We start from the raw sequence: 25,657 nt of genomic DNA on the forward strand, positions 1-25,657 counted from the left end.
GAGTCGACCATGCACAATGAGGGTGCAGTGTCCAGATCGTATTTCAATTTGAACAATGTACAACTGCACCTGGTGTAACCTGTTTATCTGTAACAATATCCCTGGTGTGGGAATTACATTATGCCATAAGTTTGATTGAAGTGACATTGTTTGTTGCTTCAGAGTTTGTTGCAAAAGTCTGTCAAACTGCACAATTATGGAGGCCTTTTTACTCCAGTGATCTGGATTAGACTTGTCCATATATGACAGCATAGAGCTGGGGTTCTTAACCTGGGGTATCCATACCCCTTGTGGGTATGGGGACCAAAATCTGGGGGTATGGGATTCGTAATAAATTGTAATAATAAATTGTAATAAATTCAATGAAATATGAACTTTGAATATATAATAAATATGTATCTCTGTGAAACAGGTTTCTCTGCATTATTGAACCTGAAATCAAAGTGGAGAAATCGACTTGATGTGTCCGATGATATGCGAGTGGCCTTGTCACGAACTGTGCCCCGATTCCATATTCTGATTGCACGAAAACAGCAGCAACAATCTCACTAGATTAGTAAAACGGCTTGCATAAAACTTGCACGTTTTAGTTTCGTTTAGTTTGATTTGTTTCTTTGTTAACAAGCAAAGAAATAAATAGGGACAAGTCAGAGAGACGACGATGGTTCACGAGCGAGCGGTATTCAATGACAAAGGACGGACTATAACCGAAACAGGCCCGGACTGGGGGGTCGGCGGCCCCCGACATGCGGTGTACATGCCTATTTACAAAGGGCCCCAATGCGCTGCGTGCGCAGGCCTTTAAGAGCCAGCTGTACGTAATTGTGTGTGGTGCTGGCCTTGAAATGTCAAAACGAAGGTTACTGACCTTGAAATGAGATATAAAATAATGTATAATCAGTTATGAGGTTAGATAGCTACATAATACCGAAAATTCGGTTCGATTCCGACAACTTTGAAAATTTGACCTTTGTGACCTTCAAAGGTAAAAGGTCGAAGATTCTGAAATTTGTTGGAAAACTTGTATTTCATGATGTATGTGATAATATAAGCTCATGTACGACATTTCACCCTATCAGGAAGGGAACAATGTAATAAAACCATCAAAAATCGACTTTTCTAAATTTCTTGACCTTGTGACCTTGACCTTGGGGCGAAAATGAAAAATCGAGCTCCGTGGGGCTAGACACATGACATAGGCCTAACCAAATACCTAAACCCCTGTCAGATTCCACCAAACCCCTCAGAAGATGTAGCTTGAACTCGATTACCCCCTGAAAAGACATCTTTTTCGGGCGTGGCTCCGCCCACAATGGGCGCAATACGCCCACTCTAGGCAGGACACAACTAGATCACGATATCAACCTCCCACCCAAGTTTCATCAAATTCGGATGATATCATCGGGTAGTTATGCTGTGGACAGACAGACAGACAGACACACACCCATGACGAATATAGTGGTTACTCTGTTTGATAACTCGTGAACCAATAAAATCCTAACGATTTTCTTTCCTGTTCTGTTCCTAATTATCCATATATAAAACGAAGCTTTTGAGATATTTTGAAGTCACACTGGAATCGAATGGGACTGGTAATCTAGTGCGGATCCCCGAACTTGGCCCATTTTCTGGGTAATTGGTTCACGAGTTATCAAGTGACCACTATATTCGTCTTGGGTGTGTGTCTGTCTGTCTGCCTGTCTGTCCGCAGCACAACTACCCGATGATATCATCAAATCTTGATGAAAATTGGGTGGGAGGTTGATATCATGATCTAGTTGTGTCCTGCCTAGAGTGGGCGTATTGCGCCCATTGTGGGCGGAGCCACGCCAAAAAAGATGTCTTTTTAGGGGGTAATCGAGTTCAAGCTACATCTTCTCCAAAGGGTTTGGTGGAATCTGACAGGGGTTTCGATATTTGGTTAGGCCAATGTCATGTGTCTAGCCCCACGGAGCTCGATTTTTCATTTTTCATTTTTTTTTTCATTTCATTTTTCACCGAATTTTCGGTATTGTGTAGCTAACTAACCTCATAACTGATTATACATTATTTCTATCTCATTTCAAGGTCAGTAACCTTCGTTTTGACATTTCAAGGTCACAAAGGTCAAATTTTCAAAGTTGTCGGAATCGAACCGAATTTTCGGTATTGTGTAGCTAACTAACCTCATGACTGATTATGCATTATTTTCTATCTCATTTCAAGGTCAGTAACCTTCGTTTTGACATTTCAAGGTCACAAAGGTCAAATTTTCAAAGTTGTCGTAATCGAACCGAATTTTCGGTATTGTGTAGCTAACTAACCTCATAACTGATTATACATTATTTTCTATCTCATTTCAATGTCAGTAACCTTCGTTTTGACATTTCCAGGCCTGGCCTGTCCTGGCCTGTTTCGGTTATAGTCCGTCCTTTGACATTGAATGCCTCTCGCTCATGAACCATCGTCGTCTCCTGACTTGTAAGTTACCAATTTTCATCCAAAAAAATAGGCAATTAAGGTAAAAACACCCCTCAGAATGCACCACAGAGCACCTATAAATCAAAAAATTCTAGGGGGACATGCCCCCAATCCCCCCTAGCTATACGCACCTTCGGTGCGCCTTGCTTGGTCAGTCAACAGTCTGGCGAAGGGGGTATGGGGACATCGCGGGCAATCCGTTGGGGGTCTTGACAGGGAAAAAGGTTAAGAACCCCTGGCATAGAGGTATGCACACTCACCTGAGAACTATCGAGCTTGGGTTTGAATCCCAAACCAGCTATAAACCGTCATCGTAGTGGTTCGCAGGCAGGGTGATTCATCAATGTGTGTGCCTTCCCTCAGATGGACGTCAAATGGGCATCCTGTCTGCCAGCATTCGTTGGTGGATGTTAAAGATCGCATAATGTCCTTCGCCAAAAGAGTAAATATCTATCGACGGCACCCTGAACAAGTTCCAAATTCCTGCTCTAACCTACAGGGGGAACTGCATGAGGGGCAGGGCTGCACCCCAATAAAGTGATGCCACCTGCAGCCATGTGTTACATACAAAAGAACAAGTATACTGGTCTAAGTGTATCCATTGATTCATTGAATAGACAGGAACACGTTCTCAATGCACAATGAGTTTATTTGTGGAAAATTGAGAGAAGAAGACAAAAGTAGTGGATAGGTTGATTAATATAAAATCTATATGAGAGTACATGATTGACAATCACATCATTGCACAAATTAAATCAATTGATCCCATTACTTCAAATGAGTAATCTACTCATAAATTTATCAAATGTAGCAAACATTAAACATTCTATCCACTCAACAGGATGAAGGTTTACAAAGCTTTTAAAATGCACACATCCATCTGGGTTTATACATGTAGCTCGTCTACCTTGATGTCTTTATTAACAATTATTCTCCTCCCACTCTTCCCTTTATAAAGGGTGAGGTCCAATGGTACCAAGCTTCTGCTCTGCCTTGACCACGATCCTTCTCCACTTACCTCTGTCCTCAACCAACTCTCTCCACTCTCCAACTACCACCACCTGACTGAAAACTCTCCTTACAAAAAACCTCCCATCTCAACCGTGGTCTACCTCTTTTCCTCCTATCTTGCACCTTCAACCTATCCGCTCTACTGGCAGTTTGGCCCACTCTTCTTGTGCAAACTGCTCCAGTTCTCCCAGATTTGAAGGGTGCCTTCTCCCAACTGCTGTTTTCAGATCTCCCCACAGGTGTTCAATGGTATTTAGATCTGGACTCATTGTTGGCCACTTCAGAACAGGCCAGCGTTTTGTCTTGAACCATTCCTGGGTGCTTTTTGAAGTGTTTGGGGTCATTGTCCTGCTGCAAGACCCATGACCTTCGACGGAGACACAGCTTTCTGACACAAGGTTGAACATTGCGCTTCAAAATGCATTGGTAATCTTCTGATTTCATGATGCCAATGCACACATTCAAGGCACCCAGTGCCAGAGGCAGCGCAGCAACCCTAAAAAATCACTGAACCTCCTCCATGTTTGACTGTAGGGAAGGTGTTCTTCTCTTTGAAGGTTTAATCTTGTTTTCTTTAAAAATAGAGATGATGTGCTTCACCAAAAAGCTCTAATTTGGCCTCATCTGTCCACAGGATATTCTCCCAGAAGGATTTTGGCTTGTTCAGGTGTGTTTTGGAAACTCCAGTTGGGCTTTCTTATGTCTCCCTCTCTCTCAGCAGTGGAGTCCTCCTCGTTCTGCTACCAGAGAACCCCCTTTCATTGAGTTGGCAACAGATGGTGTGAATTGAAACTTTCGTACCTTGTTTCTGAAGGTCAGCTTGAATCTGTTTGGTTGTTGATCGAGGTGCTTTCTCCACAATTCGAACAATCCTTTGCTGCAATCTTCAAGCAATTTTCTCTTGCGGCCACGTATAGTGAGGTTGGCGACAGTGCCATGGGCATTAAACTTCCTGATAAAATTGCATACGGTGGACACAGGAACATCAATTTCTCTGGAGATGGACTTGTAACCTTGAGATTGTCCATGCTTGGCTACAATCTTGTATCTGACCTCCTCAGACAATTCTCTGGTTTTTTTCTTTTCTCCATGCTCATTGTGGTACACACGGCAACACAAAACAGCAGAATGACTCCTTTTCTCGATTCAAACTGGTTGAATGAATGATTTTTATATTGCAGGCACCTGAAAATCCCCTTAGGTGAGTTCAATTCCAAAGTAAAAGAGAATCACCTGCTTGAAATAAAATTATTTCTAACAATTTCTAAAAGGTGCCAATAATATTGTCTGGGCCATTTTAGGATTTCTGTGTGGAATGAGCTAAAATTTAGTAAAATTTTAAACTTTTTTTTTTTGTGCCACTGCAAACCAAAGAAATACTTTTGTGAATACCAAAATACATTTTTGATTGCAACAATTTTCTGGAAGATTTTTGGTTTGGTATTTTTGGCCCCGACTGTATATATGTATATATATATATATATATATATATATATATATATATATATATATATATATATATATATATATATATATATATATATATATATAATTATATATATATATATTGTTACGGACCGCGGATAAGATGTTGTTTGCCGAGCGGATGGCACCGCGGCCGAACAGTTACCCCGACTAACCCGATTCCCGAACGTTGGCCGGATCGCGCCACAGATATTCAATGGGGAAAAGACGAAAACGACGGTTGTGAAGAAGAAGAAGAAGAAGAGGACAAAAAGGTTGGAAATACTACTAAATTTATTCCTACTATTTACATGCTCAAAAGTAACCAAGGAAGAAGGAAAGATAAGAAAATAATTTACAGAAGAATTCAGAGACAGTGCAACACTAGCTTATACAAACTTAATTAACCCAGGGACAAGACACACAGAACAAACTCACGTACACAAAAGGATGGAAAGGCAGGAGGTGGATGGCTGGAGGGAGAGGAAGGTCCAACGGGTCCTGCAGCACGATCGGCGTGTTTCGCAGCCGCCGCTCCTTCGTGGCCCTGCTCAAAACCGCCGTCCAGGCCCCAAGCGGCTGTTGTTGCTGCTGTGGCTGCTGCTCCTGCTGCGGCTGTGTGGACGTCGCGTGCTCTTTTTAGGACTCGTCTCTCTCGTCTTGTCAAAGCTCATCTGGTCCAACCCCTCAACTCAACAACTCTCTTGCACGTCTCCCTGTCCAACCACTCTTTCTCTCTTGGTCCAACAACTACTCGGCTCTTGCGCGCCCGCTTTTTATAGCGCCTCCGGCGATCAAGCCGCCGGCCTTCATTACCCGCCCATCGGTGTGCTCACCTCGGCCCTGGTTGGTCGGCACGGCCCTCTGGCTCCGCCCTTGATGACGATGGGCGGCACGCCCTTCTTCCCCGAGCCGAGCACATGTTCAATGGTGGTTTTGGAGGGGATGTAATTGGCAATTGAGGCTTGGCAATGAAAGTTTTGGGAGTGGGAATGAAAGGGATTCTATCTTGTTTCACTTGGTGCAATGGAGTGTCATCTTAATGGAAGACAAGGCCTTACCCTAATACACATAATAAAGATATAACTATCAACCAGGGGGAAATCTATGATTGGCTGACGTGATTGTTTATGACCTAATTATGGGACGCCCTTTGACCTTTATACATAACTGGAGTAAGGAGGGTCCAGAATAAAGCACTAATAATAAAAAACGCAATAAAAAAACACAATCCTCATATCCATAACACTGCACCCTCCTCCTCTTAGGCACGTCCCGGGCCTATAACTTTAACTTAGTGTGACACGTAGGTGTAGTTCCCTCTACTTTTAACCTAACCCTGAGTGCGACAGTTTTAAAACATAAATAAATATGTCCCGCTGCTCCATTGCACCCTGCCTAACAGATTCACGCCCACAGCTAACCGAATTGCGGAATGGTCTTCAAGCTATACATTTACGGTGGGGGCGCATTATTTACAATGGCTCTACTTTATTTACAATACGCAACCCAGGACCTGTGATTGTTCTTTTGGGGGGGTGAGACAGTCTGCTCTGCATCAATGCACCCTGAAAGCACCCAAAATGCACCAACACACCCTCAAACACCAATCGGTGCACAGTCATCATTGTTTATGAATAAAATAAATCGACAACCCCTAACCCTGCATGTGGTCTCTTGCTCTTCGGCTCACTCTGCTGGCTATTACTATTTTCCTGATGTTGTCATCTTCTTTGCTGGCGGCCTATCTGCACTATTAAAATGCACCCAACGTGTCCATTTTATTTATTTATGGCCCACAGGGGCTGACTAGTGTGGTTCACTTGTGGGGCATCGGTGCCCTGTGGCCAAGGTCCGCCAGCAAGATTTCGGGCCTTCATGGCCGGTTCCAGCAGAGGGGCCATGCCCCAACCCATGGGGTCCATCAGTGGTGCTCGGCCACAGACATGTGGTCCATAAGGTGGTGCATCGATGCAGACAGCTGTGGTTGCGAGAGGTTCAGGCGCACAATGGCCGACTCACGCACGCTCCCCTCGGCGCCCGGTGGCACACAGGTCCTCATGTGGGAGACAAAAGAGGGAAAAGACAGATGAGCGAGGGGTAAGGTCACAAGGGTACACATCAATCAAGGCAATGCAAGGCGAAGTGCGTACGGAGAGCGAAGTGAGAAAGCTCGTCCCTACCGTATGTCACCCCCCCCTGTCACCTACACTACCCTTGCCCTTACCCCATATTTACAAAATCTACACCTTTACAAATCCGTCACTACTGTCACGTCTCCCCATATCTCTTCTACACCAAATTCGTTCCCACAATCCCTCTATCCAAAATTTGCCATCACCCAATTCATCATCAATCCTCATAAGGAGGAAGAGATGGAACATCAGCACAATGTCACACCCACGTCATGATGCGTCTCATATTCCAAACATTTGCACATTAAAATAATAAAAACAACCTGGCATGGTGTGGAGTTACGTCATCCCAGGTGAGTGGATGCAGATGGTGCGAGGAGACTTCAATTCTAACTATCCTCTAAATGACTTTAACACACTTTACACTACCCGGGGTCTTCCCTGCCAATCCATTGGCCAACTTACACTATGTGGTTTTAAAATCAATTCCCATTGACCAAACTGTGGTGCTTCTCAATTTGGGGTCTCACTCCCCTGATTCATCTCCCTGTGCCCTTGCACAATTTCTGGGCTGGGTCGTGCAGCTCTCCCAGCAGGTCTACCCACCTGCACACCTCCACCACTGTAGTTGCCACCCGAGCTTACCTGCTCCTTAACCTAACCTATCTACTGGGGAAGGCCCCTCCTGGCTCTGTCACCCCTCGGTGCCCTCTGGCACTGGGCTACCCGGGTCCGTCCTCCGGATCCTCGGGCCCCATCCAAAACAACTCTACCGGCTCCCAGAGCCCACCTGCAGCCTCACCTGGCCGACATCCTCACAGTGGTGGAGTGCCCAAACCAACTACACACACTAACAGGCTACACGCCCAGCCATTTCCACAACACTAATGTACCCATCCAAACACCATTCTTTCACCTGCACCACAGATGCCAATATCCAACCACAATTTACCTGTACCCTCTACCTAACACTTAAACTACCCTTCCCGGGTATTCCTGATGGGGGTCTATCCTTCCCCCATTCACACCTTCGCACCATCCACTCCACTCCACAGTTTCCCCCATACTCACTCCACGACCATCCATTCCAATACTCCATGTACTCCATACCATTTATTCCACACAACCACATACACCTGTTGTTGCACACCTGTGCAATCACACCTGGTGCCACCTGCACCCTCCTTCCTTCCTGGACCATTTGGTCAACACAACACACATCACCATCACTCCCTCATACACTGCTCCATCCACGTGTCCAGTTGCACACCTGTGCAATCACACCTGTTCCTCACACACTTTTCACAATACACTTCTGAATACACCTCCAACACTCACACGGCATCATCTAAACTACCTGTTGCCCTGCTAACTTAGTGCTCCCCATCTTCCCTTCAAACTAAGCACATACCACGTCATTATCATCCACTCTAATCTACCTGCGTCCCCACTACAGGTATCATTGTCACTAACTAACCTTCACGTTACCTAAGATCATCTTCTCTAGATCCCTATCATTATATCCTAACCCTCCCGGGCTAGTTTTCAATGCCAAACCCCATAACCTAGTGCTCCTTTGCCCCCGCTGTGAGAGATGGCAGAGTTGCCATCCCATCACATCGGGTATCTTCCACTACCAATTTTGCTCACCAAATTCCAGCCAATTAAAAATTTGCCAATCACTACCAATCCTCTGCCAATCATCACTCTGCCAATCCTTTGCCAATCATCAAATTTTGTTTTTCTAATTTCGGGGCCAAAACACTATCCTCGTCATCAGTCTACTCACTAGTGCCTCTCGGTGCGCCAATTCATCTCCAAAGCTCGGCTTCGTAAAGCCGAGCAATGAATGCGGGTTGTTTGGTGCCGGCGGCTGGATGCGTCCGACATTCGGTGCAAGGACGGGGGCTTACCCGGGCCGAGATCCCATGCACCACCTCGGCACGGAGCCATCCAATGGCCCGATCTCGACCTGCCGGAATGCCTCAATAAAAAGGGGTCGCCATGACGACCCTTCCTATCGGGCTGCCCGCTCCGCCTAGTGGAGCACGGACGCGGCCGTTCAAAGCGCGGCCCGGCGTGGATCGCGTACGGCGGTTCTTTCGAAACCGCCGTGGTTCGGGTCCCCGCTGGTCCTTGCGGCACGCGAAGCTGCCCCGTGTGCACCGAGGGCCCGATTCGGCTATACGTCGCTCTAACCGCTAACCCGGTTACCGTCGATGCTTCACCTGCATGCTTACACCCCGCAGCCCGTTCCTTGCTCATACGTCCAGCTGTTCCCATGCTACTCGTCATTGCACCTTCTCTTACACACCCAGGTACACTCAATCCGCTTACAGACTTTGTCACACACCTGACCACCGCACACCTTTGCACACACTCGTCGTTCGCACACCTCACCAACACACCTCTTCGCGCCCCCTCCTCGGTCACCTCCTCTGTGACAACCACATGTGTGCTCTCACTTGCACACCCAACCATGTGCCTCACTACTAACTCATGTGTGCATTCCCATACGCGCTCTACCATTCCAGGTGTGCATCCTTCCATTCCAGGTGTACATCCTCTCTCACCTGCCACAACCAACTCACGCTCCGTGTCACTCTCACTACTCTCACCACCACTCTTGACAGCGCACTCTTTCCTCATGCACTCGTCCGTTACACACCTTTCTCACGCATCCTCTTGCGCACACTCTCTCGTTACTTCATCCGTAACACGCACCACCCCGCGCTTCCATGAGCCTCCTCGCACACGCGCTACGACTAACTCACTCTCGACAGCACACTCACTCCTCGGCGCGCACTTTTTCCTCACACACCCCAGAGTCGGACATTCTCGCACACCTCCTCTCTCGTACACCGTACCTGTCACACACTTCACCAGCGGTCTCTCACGAACACCCGGATCCAAATCAACCCCCAAGCCGACTGAAGCTTTCCTCACATCATATACATTTCCACGTATATCGCCACTCACCTTGGCACCTCGTCTCCGCACCTCCTTCGCCACCTGCAAACTCTTTATTTGGTTAGCGAGCACATCATCACGATTTGAGCACCGACCTTGCACATATTCCATCACCTCCTCCTGTATTTCTCTCTTAGTTTCCATCCATCTCTTCTTAATTTCACTCACCCCCTCTTCCACCTTCTCTAATTTTTTCTTCACCTCTTTTATTTCCCGGTGCGTCTCCTCAATTTCGTCCTCAAAGGCTACCTTGACCGTTTCTATTTGCGTCCTCACCTCCCGGTCCTTCGTCTCCATTACTTCTGTCACCTCGTCCAACCTCGTTGTCAGTCCCTCACATACCATCTGACATTGCCTCTTCGTCGCTATCAAGTCGTCCTTGATGTCTCTTTGTGTCGCTTTTAACCCTCCTAGTACCGCAGTGTTCTTTTGTACCTGCTCTACTAACTCCGTCTGTCCCACCGTCAGCTGTTCCACCTCCTGCGTCAGGTCCTCTATGCCCCCTTGTAACTTTGCCATTCCATTTCTCACCTCTTTCTCCATACGCTTCTCACCTCGCTTTACCTCCTCGCGTACCCCCGAGATCTCCTCGCTTACACCTCGTCGTATCTCCTCCTTCATTTCCTCCATCTCCTTAGTAGATGCCACCCTCATCTGTCCCAATTCATCCCTCTGAGCATCCAATTTACCTTCTAACCCGATTTTCACCTCCTCTATCTGGTTCCCCATCCGTTTGATTTCCCGGGCGGATTGCTCCCCTACTTCCCGTAATTTGTCGTCCATTGTGTTTTCTAACCCCCTTAACCCATTTTTCACCCCCTCTATCTGATTCTCCTGGGCAGCCATTCTATTTTCCACCCCCGTTAACCCATGTTTCACCTCTTCTATCCCATTGTCTAACCCCTCAAATTTCTTGTCTAACCCCTCAAATTTCTTGTCTAACCCCTCAATTTTCTTGTCTAACCCCTCAAATGTACTGTCTATCTTCCCAATTTGGGCACTGGTACCCCTCGCTTCGTCCCTCATTACCCCCATTTGGCCCTCCAATCGCTCACCCATTTTTTCCATAAGGGCTCCCATTTGTATCATAAAAAGGTTCAAATCCACCGGTGCTGCTACGGTCACGGGCGCTGCTAAATTTGGTGCCGCTGTAACCACGTGCGCGAGAGCGCCATTTTACGTGCCTGAAACCTGCTCTACCACCTCCTCATTGCCCTCCTCCACATACATTTCCCCGAGGTCCTGGGTCGATTCTACCCCGTCTATCTCTTCCACCGGCATCCCGTCGCCTTGACCATCCATGGCGCGATTTCAAAATTCGGGTTTTTAAAAACAAAACAAATTTCGGCAGCTCGTAATTTTGAGTGCGTTAAGCGCGCTTCGGGTCCGACCCCGCTCCCGACACCAATTGTTACGGACCGCGGATAAGATGTTGTATGCCGAGCGGATGGCACCGCGGCCGAACAGTTACCCCGACTAACCCGATTCCCGAACGTTGGCCGGATCGCGCCACAGATATTCAATGGGGAAAAGACTAAAACGACGGATGTGAAGAAGAAGAAGAAGAAGAAGAAGACAAAAAGGTTGGAAATACTACTAAATTTATTCCTACTATTTACATGCTCAAAAGTAACCAAGGAAGAAGGAAAGATAAGAAAATAATTTACAGAAGAATTCAGAGACACAGTGCAAAGCTAGCTTATACAAACTTAATTAACCCAGGGACAAGACACACAGAACAAACTCACGTACACAAAAGGATGGAAAGGCAGGAGGTGGATGGCTGGAGGGAGAGGAAGGTCCAACGGGTCCTGCAGCACGATCGGCGCGTTTCGCAGCCGCCGCTCCTTCGCGGCCCTGCTCAAAACCGCCGTCCAGGCCCCAAGCGGCTGTTGTTGCTGCTGTGGCTGCTGCTCCTGCTGCGGCTGTGTGGACGTCGCGTGCTCTTTTTAGGACTCGTCTCTCTCGTCTTGTCAAAGCTCATCTGGTCCAACCCCTCAACACAACAACTCTCTTGCACGTCTCCCTGTCCAACCACTCTTTCTCTCTTGGTCCAACAACTACTCGGCTCTTGCGCGCGCGCTTTTTATAGCGCCTCCGGCGATAAAGCCGCCGGCCTTCAGGACCCGCCCATCGGTGTGCTCACCTCGGCCCTGGTTGGTCGGCACGGCCCTCTGGCTCCGCCCTTGATGACGATGGGCGGCACGCCCTTCTTCCCCGAGCCGAGCACATGTTCAATGGTGGTTTTGGAGGGGATGTAATTGGCAATCGAGGCTTGGCAATGAAAGTTTTGGGAGTGGGAATGAAAGGGTTTCTATCTTGTTTCACTTGGTGCAATGGAGTGTCATCTTAATGGAAGACAAGGCCTTACCCTAATACACATAATAAAGATATAACTATCAACCAGGGGGAAATCTATGATTGGCTGACGTGATTGTTTATGACCTAATTATGGGACGCCCTTTGACCTTTATACATAACTGGAGTAAGGAGGGTCCAGAATAAAGCACTAATAATAAAAAACGCAATAAAAAAACACAATCCTCATATCCATAACACTGCACCCTCCTCCTCTTAGGCACGTCCCGGGCCTATAACTTTAACTTAGTGTGACACGTAGGTGTAGTTCCCTCTACTTTTAACCTAACCCTGAGTGCGACAGTTTTAAAACATAAATAAATATGTCCCGCTGCTCCATTGCACCCTGCCTAACAGATTCACGCCCACAGCTAACCGAATTGCAGAATGGTCTTCAAGCTATACATTTACGGTGGGGGCGCATTATTTACAATGGCTCTACTTTATTTACAATATGCAACCCAGGACCTGTGATTGTTCTTTTGGGGGGGGAGAGACAGTCTGCTCTGCATCAATGCACCCTGAAAGCACCCAAAACGCACCAACACACCCTCAAACACCAATCGGTGCACAGTCATCATTGTTTATGAATAAAATAAATCGACAACCCCTAACCCTGCATGTGGTCTCTTGCTCTTCGGCTCACTCTGCTGGCTATTACTATTTTCCTGATGTTGTCATCTTCTTTGCTGGCGGCCTATCTGCACTATTAAAATGCACCCAACGTGTCCATTTTATTTATTTATGGCCCACAGGGGCTGACTAGTGTGGTTCACCTGTGGGGCATCGGTGCCCTGTGGCCAAGGTCCGCCAGCAAGATTTCGGGCCTTCATGGCCGGTTCCAGCAGAGGGGCCATGCCCCAACCCATGGGGTCCATCAGTGGTGCTCGGCCACAGACATGTGGTCCATAAGGTGGTGCATCGATGCAGACAGCTGTGGTTGCGAGAGGTTCAGGCGCACAATGGCCGACTCACGCACGCTCCCCTCGGCGCCCGGTGGCACACAGGTCCTCATGTGGGAGACAAAAGGGGGAAAAGACAGATGAGCGAGGGGTAAGGTCACAAGGGTACACATCAATCAAGGCAATGCAAGGCGAAGTGCGTACGGAGAGCGAAGTGAGAAAGCTCGTCCCTACCGTATGTCACCCCCCCTGTCACCTACACTACCCTTGCCCTTACCCCATATTTACAAAATCTACACCTTCACAAATCCGTCACTACTGTCACGTCTCCCCATATCTCTTCTACACCAAATTCGTTCCCACAATCCCTCTATCCAAAATTTGCCATCACCCAATTCATCATCAATCCTCATAAGGAGGAAGAGATGGAACATCAGCACAATGTCACACCCACGTCATGATGCGTCTCATATTCCAAACATTTGCACATTAAAATAATAAAAACAACCTGGCATGGTGTGGAGTTACGTCATCCCAGGTGAGTGGATGCAGATGGTGCGAGGAGACTTCAATCCTAACTATCCTCTAAATGACTTTAACACACTTTACACTACCCGGGGTCTTCCCTGCCAATCCATTGGCCAACTTACACTATGTGGTTTTAAAATCAATTCCCATTGACCAAACTGTGGTGTTTCTCAATTTGGGGTCTCACTCCCCTGATTCATCTCCCTGTGCCCTTGCACAATTTCTGGGCTGGGTCGTGCAGCTCTCCCAGCAGGTCTACCCACCTGCACACCTCCACCACTGTAGTTGCCACCCGAGCTTACCTGCTCCTTAACCTAACCTATCTACTGGGGAAGGCCCCTCCTGGCTCTGTCACCCCTCGGTGCCCTCTGGCACTGGGCTACCCGGGGCCGTCCTCCGAATCCTCGGGCCCCATCCACAACAACTCTACCGGCTCCCAGAGCCCACCTGCGGCCTCACCTGGCCGACATCCTCACAGTGGTGGAGTGCCCAAACCAACTACACACACTAACAGGCTACACGCCCAGCCATTTCCACAACACTAATGTACCCATCCAAACACCATTCTTTCACCTGCACCACAGATGCCAATATCCAACCACAATTTACCTGTACCCTCTACCTAACACTTAAACTACCCTCCCTGGGTATTCCTGATGGGGGTCTATCCTTCCCCCATTCACACCTTCGCACCATCCACTCCACTCCACAGTTTCCCCCATACTCACTCCACGACCATCCATTCCAATACTCCATGTACTCCATACCATTTATTCCACACAACCACATACACCTGTTGTTGCACACCTGTGCAATCACACCTGGTGCCACCTGCACCCTCCTTCCTTCCTGGACCATTTGGTCAACACAACACACATCACCATCACTCCCTCATACACTGCTCCATCCACCTGTCCAGTTGCACACCTGTGCAATCACACCTGTTCCTCACACACTTTTCACAATACACTTCTGAATACACCTCCAACACTCACACGGCATCATCTAAACTACCTGTTGCCCTGCTAACTTAGTGCTCCCCGTCTTCCCTTTAAACTAAGCACATACCACGTCATTATCATCCACTCTAATCTACCTGCGTCCCCACTACAGGTATCATTGTCACTAACTAACCTTCACGTTACCTAAGATCATCTTCTCTAGATCCCTATCATTATATCCTAACCCTCCCGGGCTAGTTTTCAATGCCAAACCCCATAACCTAGTGCTCCTTTGCCCCCGCTGTGAGAGATGGCAGAGTTGCCATCCCATCACATCGGGTATCTTCCACTACCAATTTTGCTCACCAAATTCCAGCCAATCAAAAATTTGCCAATCACTACCAATCCTCTGCCAATCATCACTCTGCCAATCCTTTGCCAATCATCAAATTTTGTTTTTCTAATTTCGGGGCCAAAACACTATCCTCGTCATCAGTCTACTCACTAGTGCCTCTCGGTGCGCCAATTCATCTCCAAAGCTCGGCTTCGTAAAGCCGAGCAATGAATGCGGGTTGTTTGGTGCCGGCGGCTGGATGCGTCCGACATTCGGTGCAAGGACGGGGGCTTACCCGGGCCGAGATCCCACGCACCACCTCGGCACCGAGCCATCCAATGGCCCGATCTCGACCTGCCGGAATGCCTCAACAAAAAGGGGTCGCCATGACGACCCTTCCTATCGGGCTGCCCGCTCCGCCTAGTGGAGCACGGACGCGGCCGTTCAAAGCGCGGCCCGGCGTGGATCGCGTACGGCGGTTCTTTCGAAACCGCCGTGGTTCGGGTCCCCGCTGGTCCTTGCGGCACGCGAAGCTGCCCCGCACGCACCGAGGGCCCGATTCGGCTATACGTCGCTCTAACCGCTAACCCGGTTACCGTCGATGCTTCACCTGCATGCTTACACCCCGCAGCCCGTTCCTTGCTCATACGTCCAGCTGTTCCCATGCTCCTCGTCATTGCACCTTCTCTTACACACCCAGGTACACTCAATCCGCTTACAGACTTTGTCACACACCTGACCACCGCACACCTTTGCACACACTCGTCGTTCGCACACCTCACCAACACACCTCTTCGCGCCCCCTCCTCGGTCACCTCCTCTGTGACAACCACATGTGTGCTCTCACTTGCACACCCAACCACGTGCCTCACTACTAACTCATGTGTGCATTCCCATACGCGCTCTACCATTCCAGGTGTGCATCCTTCCATTCCAGGTGTACATCCTCTCTCACCTGCCACAACCAACTCACGCTCCGTGTCACTCTCACTACTCTCACCACCACTCTTGACAGCGCACTCTTTCCTCATGCACTCGTCCGTTACACGCCTTTCTCACGCATCCTCTTGCGCACACTCTCTCGTTACTTCATCCGTAACACGCACCACCCCGCGCTTCCATGTGCCTCCTCGCACACGCGCTACGACTAACTCACTCTCGACAGCACACTCACTCCTCGGCGCGCACTTTTTCCTCACACACCCCAGAGTCGGACATTCTCGCACACCTCCTCTCTCGTACACCGTACCTGTCACACACTTCACCAGCGGTCTCTCACGAACACCCGGATCCAAATCAACCCCCAAGCCGACTGAAGCTTTCCTCACATCATATACATTTCCACGTATATCGCCACTCACCTTGGCACCTCGTCTCCGCACCTCCTTCGCCACCTGCAAACTCTTTATTTGGTTAGCGAGCACATCATCACGATTTGAGCACCGACCTTGCACATATTCCATCACCTCCTCCTGTATTTCTCTCTTAGTTTCCATCCATCTCTTCTTAATTTCACTCACCCCCTCTTCCACCTTCTCTAATTTTTTCTTCACCTATTTTATTTCCCGGTGCGTCTCCTCAATTTCGTCCTCAAAGGCTACCTTGACCGTTTCTATTTGCATCCTCACCTCCCGGTCCTTCGTCTCCATTACTTCTGTCACCTCGTCCAGCCTCGTTGTCAGTCCCTCACGTACCATCTGACATTGCCTCTTCGTCGCTATCAAGTCGTCCTTGATGTCTCTTTGTGTCGCTTTTAACCCTCCTAGTACCGCAGTGTTCTTTTGTACCTGCTCTACTAACTCCATCTGTCCCATCGTCAGCTGTTCCACCTCCTGCGTCAGGTCCTCTATGCCCCCTTTTAACTTTGCCATTCCATTTCTCACCTCTTTCTCCATACGCTTCTCACCTCGCTTTACCTCCTCGCGTACCCCCGAGATCTCCTCCATTACACCTCGTCGTATCTCCTCCTTCATTTCCTCCATCTCCTTAGTAGATGCCACCCTCATCTGTCCCAATTCATCCCTCTGAGCATCCAATTTACCTTCTAACCCGATTTTCACCTCCTCTATCTGGTTCCCCATCCGTTTGATTTCCCGGGCGGATTGCTCCCCTACTTCCCGCAATTTGTCGTCCATTGTGTTTTCTAACCCCTTAACCCATTTTTCACCCCCTCTATCTGATTCTCCTGGGCAGCCATTCTATTTTCCACCCCCGTTAACCCATGTTTCACCCCTTCTATCCCATTGTCTAACCCCTCAAATTTCTTGTCTAACCCCTCAAATTTCTTGTCTAACCCCTCAATTTTCTTGTCTAACCCCTCAAATTTACTGTCTATCTTCCCAATTTGGGCACTGGTACCCCTCGCTTCGTCCCTCATTACCCCCATTTGGCCCTCCAATCGCTCACCCATTTTTTCCATAAGGGCCCCCATTTGTATCATAAAAAGGTTCAAATCCACCGGTGCTGCTACGGTCACGGGCGCCGCTAAATTTGGTGCCGCTGTAACCACGTGCGCGAGAACGCCATTTTGCGCGCCTGAAACCTGCTCTACCACCTCCTCATTGCCCTCCTCCACATACATTTCCCCGAGGTCCTGGGTCGATTCTACCCCGTCTATCTCTCCCACCGGCATCCCGTCGCCTTGACCATCCATGGCGCGATTTCAAAATTCGGGTTTTTAAAAACAAAACAAATTTCGGCAGCTCGTAATTTTGAGCGCGTTAAGCGCGCTTCGGGTCCGACCCCGCTCCCGACACCAATTGTTACGGACCGCGGATAAGATGTTGTATGCCGAGCGGATGGCACCGCGGCCGAACAGTTACCCCGACTAACCCGATTCCCGAACGTTGGCCGGATCGCGCCACAGATATTCAATGGGGAAAAGACTAAAATGACGGATGTGAAGAAGAAGAAGAAGAAGAAGACAAAAAGGTTGGAAATACTACTAAATTTATTCCTACTATTTACATGCTCAAAAGTAACCAAGGAAGAAGGAAAGATAAGAAAATAATTTACAGAAGAATTCAGAGACACAGTGCAACGCTAGCTTATACAAACTTAATTAACCCAGGGACAAGACACACAGAACAAACTCACGTACACAAAAGGATGGAAAGGCAGGAGGTGGATGGCTGGAGGGAGAGGAAGGTCCAATGGGTCCTGCAGCACGATCGGCGCGTTTCGCAGCCGCCGCTCCTTCGCGGCCCTGCTCAAAACCGCCGTCCAGGCCCCAAGCGGCTGTTGTTGCTGCTGTGGCTGCTGCTCCTGCTGCGGCTGTGTGGACGTCGCGTGCTCTTTTTAGGACTCGTCTCTCTCGTCTTGTCAAAGCTCATCTGGTCCAACCCCTCAACACAACAACTCTCTTGCACGTCTCCCTGTCCAACCACTCTTTCTCTCTTGGTCCAACAACTACTCGGCTCTTGCGCGCGCGCTTTTTATAGCGCCTCCGGCGATAAAGCCGCCGGCCTTCAGGACCCGCCCATCGGTGTGCTCCCCTCGGCCCTGGTTGGTCGGCACGGCCCTCTGGCTCCGCCCTTGATGACGATGGGCGGCACGCCCTTCTTCCCCGAGCCGAGCACATGTTCAATGGTGGTTTTGGAGGGGATGTAATTGGCAATCGAGGCTTGGCAATGAAAGTTTTGGGAGTGGGAATGAAAGGGTTTCTATCTTGTTTCACTTGGTGCAATGGAGTGTCATCTTAATGGAAGACAAGGCCTTACCCTAATACACATAATAAAGATATAACTATCAACCAGGGGGAAATCTATGATTGGCTGACGTGATTGTTTATGACCTAATTATGGGACGCCCTTTGACCTTTATACATAACTGGAGTAAGGAGGGTCCAGAATAAAGCACTAATAATAAAAACACAATAAAAAAACACAATCCTCATATCCATAACAATATATATATATATATATGTATATATATATATATATATATATATATATATATATATATATATATATATATATATATATATATATATGTATATATATATATAAATAAATAAATATATATATATATATATATATATACATACATACATATATATATATATATATATATATATATATATATATATATATATATATATATATATATATATATATATACATATATTGTAAATGATAGCACACTGAGCAGTAAAATAATTAAAAATGATTTATTAATAGCCTGATATTTCAAGAACAAACTAGTTCTCCCTATAGCCATGAATTGTATATAGCCTAGGTTGTTGTAGTTGGATTTTCGGCGACAAGATTTGATAACTGCATTTGGGTAGTGGTTTTCTCACCTGATCTAAATCCTGATCCTGATCTACAAAATACTGATAAATCCTGATCTACAGATCTTTCGACATGTACATATAATATATATATATATATATAAATATAAATGTATACACACTACACATTGTATAATCTTTATCAGGGGACAATTCCTGTCACATAATACACTCACTCTGAACGACTGCACCCCCCTCGCTGTGTTTGCAGATTTGGATTGTGGCTCTTTTCTTGTTCCGCATTCTCGTGTTGGGCATTGCAGCCGAATTTGTCTGGAAAGATGAGCGCTCAGATTTTGAGTGCAACACAGAGCAGCCAGGATGTACCAACATGTGTTACAATTATCAATTTCCTATATCACATATCCGTCTTTGGACTATGCAGGTACTACTGGCTCTACCTCAATCTCCTCTACTGAATTGTTCACACCATTTGAAGTCTTTCACCGAATTATTCTTGTTTATTCTTAGATGCTCTTCGTGTCCACACCTACGCTACTCGTCTCTGCGCACGTCTGGCACAGAAAAAAGCGCAAGGTGCAGCGCATCACAGTGGGTCAAGAACACCTTGTAAGAGGTGGCCTTTTTTGGACGTATATGCTCAGTCTGTCATCTCGCATTTGTTTTGAGGTAATCATTTCCTTTTCTCGATCATTGCGGAATCATATTCATGGCGATCTATGATTCTAAGAAAATTCACATTCGTCTCCCAGTTGTATAGCCTAGGTTTGAATGTTGGCCCAGCTATAAACTGTGATCCTGGTGTTTCACAGGCAGGGCGATTCATAATTGTGTATGCTGTGCCTCGGATGAACGTTAAACTGGGCGTCCTGTCTGACAGTGTTAGTTGGTGGACATTACATATGTCATGGTGTCCTTTGCGAGGAATACGTGGGCTATCGCCGGCACCATGAACAAATTCCGTATTCCTGTCAGAACCTACAGGGGACACAGCATCAGCAGCACAGCAGCGTCCTCAGCCAATGTTGCTACCCCACAGCCTTGTGCTGTTTACAAATGAAGATGATTTGATGCTTGGCTAAATAATAATGATGGATAAATTATCAGGGCTGAAAGTCCTGAGCCTCCAGACCAATAAGCTACTTTTCATGGTGAATGAGCAATCTGACATTTTGAATTGGTCAAAGTTGTTCCCCAACCAAAAATTCTGGCCTTATTTTGCCTCCTCAGGTATGTATATATTTACAGACTTGGCATTTAATATGGAATATTTTTTTTTCTTGACTTGGGTTTACTTTCTTAACTCAGTATATCATTCTGGTGAGTTTCTTTTACACTTTGGTGATTTATTTGTTAAAAGAACCATGTCACTGATTGTCTGTCGCAGCAAGAAGTCAACAACAAGATTATATCACAGGTGGCGTGGCAAAATGTACGAACAGGTGCATTTGATGATTGGCTTAACAGTCGGGTATACAAGGGTTGTTGCGTTCTGTATTCGTGGAAAACAACAGCTGCACGTCTCCAAAAGTTATTGCCACTTCCTCTGGAGATGGTCCGTCAACTCGACAATGCTGTTTGTCATGGAGTGGTGGCTTTACGAAATTACGCCATGAAACAGCGTGCTATTGCTCAGCAGTATGGCATCACTCAAGGTCAGGTGTCAAAGATCCTGAAACGAAATGCTCAGATGGATGTCCCTACTCCAATACCGAGGCCAGGACGTCCCCGCAGAACCACAAGGAGGGACGATCGCCAGCTGCACCGGTTAGTCCGCAATGGCCGTACTAAGTCAGCTAATCGGCTTAGGGCTGAGTGGCAGCAACTGACAAATGTGCCTGTATCAAGAAGGCTAGTCAACCAACGACTGGTTCAAGCAGGCTATCATGCCAGGCATCCCCTGAGAAAGCCACGCCTGACCAGACAACACCGCCAGCGCCGATTGCAGTCAGCCAGAGAGCACCGTCAATGGCAGCCAGGACACTGGAATCACGTGATCTTCAGTGACGAGTCTAGATTTCTGGTCTATCGTCAAGATGGCCATGTCCGAGTGTGCAGACAAGTGCATGCAGCCTACAACAAAGATTGTATAGTGCCAAGAGTCCAAGCTGGAGGTGGTGGGGTGATCGTTTGGGCTGCTTTTCATGCAGGGGGCAAAACTGACCTGGTTGTTCTGAATTGAAACCTGAACAAGTTCAAGTGCAGGGCCATTCTGGAAGAAACATTGCTTCCATTTGCTCGTGCAGCCTTTCGAGGAAACATTGTCTTCCAAGATGACAATGCATGGCCTCATCGTGCTTGCATGATCCAACACTTTCTTGCTGACCATGGTGTAGAGCATATGGAGTGGCCTGCCATGTCCCCGGATATGAATCCGATAGAGAACTTGTGGGCAGAATTAACGCGTCAAATCGACAACTTGGACCAGCAGCCGACCTCTGTGCATGAATTGCAGCAGGCTATTGTCACTGCATGGCAAGCGATTCCTGTCCAAACCTTGGCAAATCTCGTGAGCACAGCATGCCTCGACGTGTACGTGCTCTCCTGAATGCTCGTGGGGGTTACACGAAGTACTGAACTGTAATTTTACTGTCCGTAATCCCAGTCATAATTTAGCTTTTGTTTTTGTTGAAAAAAAAATTGGCTAATGTGCAAAATAAAGAGATACTTCTGGAAAACGTACAGAAGTTTAACACAGTACTGTCCGTGAATTGAGTTCGATATCAGTTTACATCACTTTCAAGGATCAATTTATTTGCTTCCAAATGTCAAATGTGTTTTTTGTTTCTTTTAAAGATCACATTAACAAAATCTAGAATAATTTCAACATAATTCCAATGAACTTTTGGTTCGAAGTCATTTTGAAAAGTAAGTTCACCCCCACAAAAAAAAAATTCCATATTAAATGCCAAGTCTGTATATACGAATATATATATATATATATATATATATATATATATATATATATATATATATATATATATATATATATATACAGTGGAACCTTGACTTACGAGTTTAATTCGTTCTGTGACCGAGCTCGTAACTCAAATTGCTCGTATCTCAAATCAAATTTCCCCATTGAAATGCATTGAAATGCTATTAATCCGTTCCAGCCCGCCAAAAACCACACCAATTTTTTTTTAAATATACAGTATATATAAAAATATCTCGCGCTTTATATTTCACCTGTATGCAGCATACAAGTTGGCAGGATGGCCTGGACTGGAGGTATGCACACTTGACTCTAAAGTCTAAACTGTCCAGCCTGGGTTTGAATCCCGACCCAGCTATAACCTGTCATGGGTGAATCACAGGCAGGGTGATTCATCAATGTGTGTACCGCTAAACTGGGCGCCCCGTTTGCGTCCCATTAGTTGTTGGATGTTAAGGATCTCACCGTGTTTTCCACAAAGAGAAGGCGAGCTATCGCCGGCACTCTGAACAAGTTGTGGCCTGGCATGGCATGAACATGAAAACATGAACATGAACATGAAATGTTCGACATGAACATGAAATTTTCCAAAATAACCAAAATGCGAAAACAAAAATGCAGCGCTATACGATAGAGATACTGTACGTGCACGGCCAGATAACCACGTGACCAGAACCCACCTGGCGGCAAAACTCAAAATAACCGAAATGCGAAAACTAAAATGCAGCGCTATACGATAGAGATACTGTACGTGCACGGCCAGATAACCACGTGACCAGAACCCACCTGGCGGCAAAACTCAAAATAACCGAAATGCGAAAACTAAAATGCAGCGCTATACGATAGAGATACTGTACGTGCACGGCCAGATAACCACGTGACCAGAACCCACCTGGCGGCAAAACTCAAAATAACCGAAATGCGAAAACTAAAATGCAGCGCTATACGATAGAGATACTGTACGTGCACGGCCAGATAACCACGTGACCAGAACCCACCTGGCGGCAAAACTCAAAATAACCGAAATGCGAAAACTAAAATGCAGCGCTATACGATAGAGATACTGTACGTGCACGGCCAGATAACCATGTGACCAGAACCCACCTGGCGGCAAAACTCAAAATAACCGAAATGCGAAAACTAAAATGCAGCACTATACGACAAAGATACTGTACTTGAACGGCAAGATAACCACGTGACCGGGTGGCGAAAGCTCGTAACTCGGATCTCGGCTCGCATCTCAAAGCAATAAACCGCCGGAGCGACGGCTCGTATCTCGAAAAACTCGTAAGTTGGGGCACTCGTAAGTCAAGGTTCCACTGTGTATATATATATATATATTGTTAGGGATCCGGGGGACGGCACTCCCATTAGCAAGGGGGGTTTAATCCCCTTGTCTTGTTAAGGTGGCCGTCCGACCGGTCCTGGGGGTATGACGTCACGCCCGGTCAGCGCTGAATAGGGTAGTAGGCCGATTCGTCCTATGACCTAAGTACCAGCGCCTTCCAGTACGCAAGGAAATACTCCACCCCGGGCCGCAGCATAATTGATGGATTGCGCCGAGCGAAGCGAGCGGCGACGCGGGCCATTAACAAAAGACTAAACCCGATTATAAGCGGTTCGGCCGAAATCGCACCACAGGTACTCAATGGGGAAATCACCAAAGCGACCGGACGAGAAAGAAGCCAAGGAATAAGAAGGAACAGGGATTTATTAATTACTATACAAAACCAATGAAACCAAAGGAGAAACGAAAGCAATATACAGAAGAAGAAGAAGACACAGAGCAAACTTATATATGCACAGGCTTACCTTATCCCCCCCAGGACAATACAGACAGCACAAACTCACGTACACTAATGGGGTTTCCAGGCAGGAATGGCGGGAAGGATGAGAAGGGCAGACGGTCCACAGAACTGGGGGGCATGGAGGTTCGGGAATCGCGGCACGCCGTTGGTGGCCCACGTGCACGCCATCACTCTTTGTTCAGCAGGAACCCGATCATCAGCGCGTCTCTCTCCAGCGCTCCTTTCTCATGCGTCTCCAACACTTATCTCGTGCTCCCTTCTCATGCATCTCTTGCACCTCCTCCTGCGTCTCTACCTTCTCACTCGTCCCTTGTGGGGGCCTCGCTCCAAGGGTTTTATATTCATGCCCTTGGAACCCTCTCGAACTCTCTCGATGTTTCTTGCCACGCCCTATCAAGCCATGCCCACTGAGTCCTGGTTGGTCGTTAAGGGCTCTCTGACTCCACCTTTGATGATGAGGTGGTGCCATGCCCGTGCTCTGGCGGCTCCTCCCCCCTTCTTCTCCGATCTTGCCCTCGTGGGCAATGGAGTTTTGGCGGTGTAATGCCAACGAAACAGCCCAACTGTTATTGCCAGCGAACGCTGCCTTACCACTACTGCACTTGAAGAGCGGGAGACGATTGGGGAAAATTGAAGGGGGACCTATCTTATTTGATTGATGCAACGTAGGGTCACACTGTTGGGAACACAGCCTTAGCTGGAACACATAATAATGACATAACTAAAGAGAGGTCCTAAAGTGTCCTTCGTGTTGTACATGGACTAACTAAGGTGCAATCTTTAATTAACAGCCAATTAAGGGGACATGTACACAGGGGTCATTTATAAGGGAATTTATTACTAAATTTGCATGTGAAGGTTCTAAAAACCGTAACAATATATATATATATATATATATATATATATATATATATATATATATATATATATATATATATATATATATATACAGTCAACCCTCTGCTATCGCGACTTCAGCTATCGTGTTTCTCTGCAGTCGCGGCTAACTAAAAAACTGCACAAACACATGACTATCGCACCCCAAATACGGGCTATAGCGCACCGGAAATGGTGGAAAAATTTCAAACAGTCCGGGTGCGACGTCTTCACCGAGCGTGGGGTGATTCACGTGCTGATTGGTTGTGACGTCAGGACGTCAGGGGCGCTGTGATTGGCCGCCCGGTGGCATTCAAGTGCGCGTCGCCTCAGAGTGAAGTAATAGCAGTGTCCAGGCCTTTTTTGTGATATAACAATGGCCAATATACCCTGACCCCGTCCTCCCACCATTGCCCAGTGTAATGTGGCGGCACCTGCAAGGGAAATCAAGAAGAGGAAGAACTTAACTTACGCTCAGAAATTCGAAATTGTGCAGTTGATAGACAATGTTGAAACAAAGCGAAGTGTTGGAAAGAAATTTGGGATAAATGAGTCAACAGTGCGAGGTATTTACCAAAACCGTGACCATATCAAGGCCCATATGAATCTTGCCTCATCAGAAGCAGGTGCCCAAGCTATGCAAAGCCGTAATCAATTGCTCCTCAAGACAGAACAATTACTAG

The 25,657-nt window shown here is 47.2% G+C and overlaps 1 protein-coding gene across 4 annotated transcripts in view; it reads left to right on the forward strand.

The window, feature by feature from the left end:
• The window catches only part of LOC137418721 (gap junction beta-2 protein-like), a 47,396-nt gene that overhangs the window by 9,764 nt on the left and 11,975 nt on the right, over positions 1–25,657 (forward strand). For all 4 annotated transcript variants that reach the window (XM_068104831.2, XM_068104829.2, XM_068104833.2 and 1 more), the window contains exons 3-4: positions 19,606–19,779; positions 19,866–20,024. In XM_068104831.2, the coding sequence (XP_067960932.1) occupies positions 19,606–19,779; positions 19,866–20,024 (333 nt within the window). The remainder of the gene's footprint in view (positions 1–19,605; positions 19,780–19,865; positions 20,025–25,657) is intronic.

This window comes from Myxine glutinosa, chromosome 6 (assembly GCF_964187855.1).
Source record: "Myxine glutinosa chromosome 6, kmMyxGlut1.1, whole genome shotgun sequence".
In the NCBI taxonomy this organism is placed as follows: Eukaryota; Metazoa; Chordata; class Myxini; order Myxiniformes; family Myxinidae; genus Myxine; species Myxine glutinosa.